This window comes from Rhizophagus irregularis, chromosome 19 (assembly GCF_026210795.1).
Source record: "Rhizophagus irregularis chromosome 19, complete sequence".
In the NCBI taxonomy this organism is placed as follows: domain Eukaryota; kingdom Fungi; phylum Glomeromycota; class Glomeromycetes; order Glomerales; family Glomeraceae; genus Rhizophagus; species Rhizophagus irregularis.
This window is the reverse complement of record NC_089447.1, coordinates 2146835-2153863: the sequence shown is the minus strand read 5'-3', so window position 1 is coordinate 2153863 and position 7029 is coordinate 2146835. Positions and strand designations below refer to the sequence as shown.

The 7029-nt window shown below is 28.8% G+C and overlaps 1 protein-coding gene across 1 annotated transcript; it reads left to right on the top strand.

Annotated features, from left to right (window-relative positions):
• Positions 1–134: 134 nt before the first annotated feature.
• Positions 135–3554, top strand: OCT59_011017 (uncharacterized protein; the record flags this gene model as incomplete). The annotated part of the gene is made up of 14 exons (XM_066136238.1): positions 135–154; positions 222–340; positions 414–533; positions 617–744; positions 825–889; positions 993–1128; positions 1203–1355; positions 1427–1531; positions 1599–1845; positions 1912–2025; positions 2101–2237; positions 2316–3056; positions 3141–3295; positions 3374–3554. 14 exons carry the CDS (start codon positions 135–137, stop codon positions 3456–3458), a joined length of 2325 nt encoding a protein of 774 aa, XP_066000884.1. The 3' UTR covers positions 3459–3554.
• Positions 3555–7029: the final 3475 nt, after the last annotated feature.

Below are 7029 nucleotides of genomic sequence, written 5' to 3'. Positions count from 1 at the left end.
GTGAAAAAATTGTTGATATAGGTTGGCTTTTCACTTCTAATGCTGAGATTGTATTAGCTATATCAACGTCGCGAAAAATTTGTATTTATACTCAACTTCGTAAACACCATGTTTCCGGACGAAGTTCTTGGATTATGTTTTCAGAAATTGAGAAGTATGTTCTTTTAAAATTGCGACAATTTTTGAATTTCAATCAAATATTAACATTTTGTGCTTCTTAGCAATTCTGCATTACCAATTTCTGCTATATCTTGGGAAAATTTGGGTTCACTTATTGTAGCTAATTGTAATCAATTACGTTGTTATGACAAGTGGTTAACAGAAGAAAATATGGAAAAAGGTGATTCAAGTTTTTTCTGATTATTTCTTTTTAATATAACACTATTTATATCTAAAATCAAATAATCCAATAGTTTCTAGTATAACTGGGGTTAATCAAAAAAAGTATCCTACATTGTTTCATGTTGTTGACCATTTGAATGGTCCATTACCACATTATCATCCAACGTTTCTTTTAGAATACATTATGTGGGGTAGGTTAATTTACTTATAGATTATATTTTGTTTATATTTTGTTTAATTCTAATGTTGTTAATTCTGAATTAATTTCCGATAGATCAAATGGATTTGGTGAAGCAGATTTTTGCCCACCTTTATAAATTTCTTATAATTTTGGATAGAACAAATAAACCTATTGAACGAATTCTTCCCTTACCATTTGACAAATTTTTCCAGGATAACATGGTTCGTAATTATAAAATTTCTTTTTTATCAACAAAAAAAAAATCAAAATCCTGCTAACTTAATTTTCCTTATTATTCAAGTCAACAGCATCAACGAAAACTACTCGCTATAATGTTCTTTTTGGAGAAGACAGTGATGAAGAAGGGTGCATATAACATTAATTAAAGAAATAAAATATATTCCGTAAATTAAAAGTAATATTAATATATATATATATATATTTATTTATTTATTTTTTTTTAAAAAAGATCTCAAGAAAATTTACTTGAATTTACTGAAAAAGAAGCTAATTTTTTGATTGAAAAATTACAAGTCATTTCATTACCTGACTTATCACCCGTTGAACAAGCGCAATTATTAGCTTTAGTTAATACCATAAATCAGGTAAGAATATTATTTCAAATGTTATTCTAAGGTCTGAAGCTGAATACTACTTCATCAAATTCGTAAATATTCAGGTAGAAAATCAAAAACGAAGTTTGGACGAAAATGGTGTTCGATACGTAATATTTATGCGACGGTATCATTATTTAAATAAAATATCCTTTGGTATACGGTCGCCTGGTTTAAATTATCGAGATATGAACTGGGCATTGCATAGTAATTCTCAGGTGAGAAAACTTCTATATATTTTGTTGCGACCTTAAAACATATTACGTATTCATTAACTATGTCAATTTAGGATCTTTTAATAGAATACAGCATCCAAGCATCTGGTGGAAAATTTTTATGGAAAGATGCAAGAATACATGGTATCTTTTTATGGCTTCGAAGTAATGAATCAGTTGTAAGTTCATTTGTAACATTAAAGCTTTTTTTCCGTTAAATCTATATTAATTAACGATTGATTCTAGCGACAACAAATGGAAAACGTGGCTCGTAATCATTATATGTTGAAAGAAGAGAGAGATCCAACAGATTGCTCTCTTTTCTATATGGCATTACGGAAAAAGAAATTATTGTTAGGTTTATGGAAAACCGCCAATACTCATAGAGAGCAAGCGATCATGTTGAAATTTCTTATAAATGATTTTACCGAACCCAGATGGAAAACAGCAGCTTTAAAAAACGCTTATGCTCTGTTGGGCAAACAACGTTATGGTATTGTTTTCAAGCATTTTTATATAGAAGAGTTTGCAAGTAATCTAATAATATACAATTTGATAGGATATGCGGCTGCTTTCTTTCTTCTTGGTGATCAGTTAAAAGATGCTGTTAATGTATGCTTAAAACATTTGGATGACTTTCAATTAGCTATTGCTATTACTAGAGTTTATGAGGGTAATCCTTTATATGTATATATATATATATATGTTTCTTATTATTAAATACTAAATTATAATTTTGAATTTACAGGTGAGGATGGTCCTATTTTGAAGAGCATATATGAAGATTATATTATTCCTCTAGCCATTAGAACAGGGGATCGATGGTTAGCCAGTTTGGCTTTTTGGTCATTGAATCAAAGAGATAAAGCTGTGAAAGCTATTATGGTTTGAATTTCTTTTTTAACTTATTTCATATAAATTGATAATTGATTATTCAATATTAATAAAAAAGAAATTTTAAAGGTACCTTTGGAAACTCTGTGCGACAAGAAAGTAGAAACAACACCCTTAACCACTGATTCTCCTGATGCAGCTTTGGTAGTTTTATACAAACAATTAAAAGATAAATCCATTCAAACACTGAGAGGGGCAGCAGAAATTTCATCAAAAACGGAATATTTCTTCGTGTTAAGAAGTATTTTTGCTTATGATCGTATGGGATGTCCACTGTTAGCTCTTCATCTCGTAAGAACATGGACTTTTTCACAACAATCAGATCCAAAAAGGCCTGATCATATTTTAAAATCTAGACGCAGAACAACTATTTTTGACATACCAATGGCAGATAGTGATGGTGATGATGTTATTTCGAAAGGTGTTGTTAATTTTGATACATGGGATTGGAATGAACCAATTTCACCAGTTTCTTCAAAATTTAGTAAACATATAACAGATAAATCCGATGACCTTTTTACAGAAGAGCCAAGTCCCTTAGTTAGTCCTGTTACGCCTAGAAGAATATCGTTTAATGATAATTCATTTAAAGATTCAACAAATGAAGAAGATATATGGGGATGGAATACTCCCGGACATTATCAAAAATTAAACTCGTATAATTCAAAAAATACTGATATTTTTGCTAACAATAATGAAGAAACTCTTGGTAAAGGTGATATCGAAAATGATGCAGGAAATAATGCTACATTACTATATGATGTAGATTTTTATGATTATAAAGTTTCTTTGGTTAAAAGATTATGTCAAGTTAGTACATATATATTTTTTTGCCAAAAAAAGAGCGAAGAACGAGAGTAAAATTTGTACTAACTATTTTTTTATTTATTCCAGCAATTATTGGATGTAGCAATGGCTGTTCAAGAAAATCCAGAATTATTTGAGCATTCTTATTATATTGATTATATTAATAGGGCCGAACAAGGATTAATAACCATATGTGAAAATGTTAAAGTTCCAATATCAGATATAAAAGAATCACTATTATTATATCCTTTATAAAAATATTAGTATGTTTATTATATAATCTGCAATATTTATCTTTAACTCCTTTTTTTGATTTGTACTAGGTGTATTGAAACGGATTCGTACAATCTTCTAAAATATTTAAAATATTTCCAACCTCTTGATTCGACAAACGACGGTAATTAAATTCTTGGTGAACATAATTCATTGTAAATTTTACATAATAGAATTATATATGTATTTATTAAAAAGTTAAATAATATCTATTAAGAATTAATGAAATAACATTATTATGGTAATTTCCTGCACTATAACTTTCTTGATCAGATAAGAGTTTCATCCATTGATGCCTGTTTGTGTTAAACAAGTATCATTATAATATAAACTTGCACAATTTCATGCTACTTTTGTTTTTAACTATGCTTTATTATGATCATAATTACATAATTATCATAATTCATAAAGGAATCATTAACTTAAATATAATGATTGATTCGATGGTCATTATATCTATTTTTTATCCAATTATAATGAAAAATTTTACATTGAATTTATATATGGAATAGATATTTTTATTACCAAGAATAGAATATTTATAATTAGTTTTATTCGAAATAATAATTGAACAATTCTCCTAAATTTACATATCGTAATGCATTCCGGTCTAAATGTCTGTCGACCAAACTTTTCAATCTACCGATTTCTTCTATATTTTTAGAACCTTAATAAAAGAAATTAATTAGTGCTCTTAAGTTTTTTAATATAGTGATGATCAATTCTATGTAGTCAATAATCCATACCAAATTCCGCCCTTTTTTGTACTTTACTTATATCAAATAATTGAGATAAATAGAGTAATTGGAGATATAGTTTTTGTTCGTCATACTTAAACATTTTGGGGAAGTAGATTAAATATTTTAGAATATTAATCTAACCATACAAATCATTAAAACATTATAATATTATATATACCTCGCCCTTCATTTTTCCATTGCATCCTCGATTAATACAATTTTTAGAGTAAGTGACTTGTCTAGTTCGATATAAACAACTTAGTTCATCGCATACTTTCCAACCATCATAATATTGTTTAATATAGGAACGAACTTTGAAAGTAAGTTGTGTCAAAATCGAAGAAAATGGAATAATGGTGTTACACCCATTACATTTAATTAACCCTTCAGAGTCCTATAATATCGATCATTAATATAGTTTACAAGTTTTATACGAAAACAGTAATTACTAACCTTTAACCCTTCAAAGATATTTGTTACGTTACAATGAATACATATTGGCATAAATTTTTCAACATCCTTAAATCGCTCTCCATCCGGCATTTTCGAACCAATTTTATGTGATGTCGCCAGATTCGATGAACTTTTGAATTTTGATGGATCAAATCCTTATATTACATTATTTTTTTAACACAAGTAATTATCAAGTTACTGAGTATAATTGCTATAAAATAGTAAAAATAAAATCTGGATACCTAAACACTCAGCGATGGATGCATTATCAATCCCTTCAATATGTCCGCATAATCTAGAAACCGAAGCATGGATTTGGATTTTTAAATACCAATCATAATCTTAATAAATAATAAATCATAAAATTATTTATATCATCTGACAAAATAACAAAAATAAAAACAAATAACATGGATATTATAAATTTACCGATTCGCAAATCGGACTCATTTATCTCGTCAGGATGAAATGCTCGATCGGAAATATTTTTATCGAACTCTTTACCATCAGCTGTTAGACAGATAACATATGGAATAAAATCTCCCGTACGGGCACTTAACCCTTTCTTTTTCATTCTCAATGCAACTTGCACATGAGGTTGGATTTTTGCATCAGTATAAGCTTCCGGTGATTTTGCGAGATTCTATTAATATTAAAAAAAAAATTAACGAAGTATCCAAGTGGTGAAAACAATTTTTGATTAGACCATACTTTATTAATTATAAAGGAATTAATAGGGTAATTTCCGGAACGCGTATCTTCTCCCACTTGCCTCAAGTAAGCATGGATTGTGTTAACTATTACTTCTCGATCATGAGATGATAAAATTTGATCCAAAACAAATCTTAAAACAAGTTAGAAATTATTTAATACAAATAATGATAAAGATTATAAGTGTTTGTACCTTGATACTTTATTCACTAAATCACACCAATCTCTTCTCACAAGGTCGAGTCCTTTTGTTTCACAAGAACGTTCTAAGATGCCGTTTTTTTTCTCAACAACAATAGCCGCATATTTTTTTTTCTTTAGCAAAAGTAGTTTCTCAAAAAAACCGTCAATTTCAAGCTCGAGCAATTTGTATCGTTCATTGACTTTCTTTTTTAAGATGTTACCAACTTCAAGCGCTTGATTTATGTCTATTGCTTTAGTGTTAATCATAATAGAATCTGTATCTCCATAAATTACCTTAAATAAAGCATAAAAATCAATGTGAATCGTTCGCTTGTTTGCTTATTAAATCAAATTATTAAATAACATACCTCCATCTTCTCGTTCTCCGCTAATTTAACAGTGTTTTCCAGAATTTCACGACCTTTGAAAGTGATCAACATAGCTAACGGCTTGGCATAAAACCTGGAGTAAGTATAACCCAAACAACCATACATACTATTCGCCGTAAGTTTAAGAGCCTTTTGACGAATATCATACTATTATTATACAAGAAAATATGATTTATATAATTAACGTTAATGCAACTATTACTGCATGTCGAGACAATAATTATTCAACATACTTCGGCAAGTTTGTCTGAGGTAACTATTGAACTCTTCATCAAATTCTTTACCATTCTTCTTCGCTCAACTAATTTAGCAATCAATTTAGGTAGGATACCCTGTGGTAAACTTGAATCAGGTATTTCGGGAGTAATGTTCTTTTCCTTCGATTATAATATAAGTAAGTCACTATATCCACCCTGAATGTCAATAATATAGATATACTACGAACTCACCATCCCAACTCTGACTACTGTAGTAAAGCAAATATTGTATTCTTGAATAATTGATGGATACAAGCTGTTAAAATCCAAAAGTACAACATAATTATCATAAAATCCTTTTTTGGGCTCTAGCACGAGGCCTCCGGCATAAGTAGGTTTTCTTCGCCCACTTGCTTTAGTTTCTGTTGATTCATCTTTATAATAAATACGTAAATACAGTTACTATATTTAATATAAATATATAAATATTATAATAAAAATTTTGGAAGTGAATGCTTACCTTCTCCATCTACACTAATTTGTTCCTGAATTTTCTTATATTCTTTGTCTGGACATATGTATTTGTGTTGATGAAACTCATGTAACAGAAGAAATTCATTACGATCCGCTCTACTTCCAATAAGAGTTTTTGACCTATTATAAACACGTAATGATTTGTTCGGTTATTATTTCCTTTATATTAGAGAATAAAAAGAATTCATCTCATTTATATACCATATATTGCCAGCTAAGTTTGTTAATTGTTTAGTAAGAGGCAATATCTGAAGTTTGAACATAAGTTCTGCCGTAAAAATAGCATCATTCCAACAATGGCAAACTACATCTAATAAATCTTTGGCTCGACTATAATACATCGGAATTTTATCATATTCGATATCTTTACGAAGCTTGCCTAATTGTGATAAGACAAGTTCTGTTAACGAATAATTCTTGGATTTGACTAGGTCCTACATATTGATGTTTCATATTTTTGTAAATATATATATATTAAAATATGTTTAAGTGACAA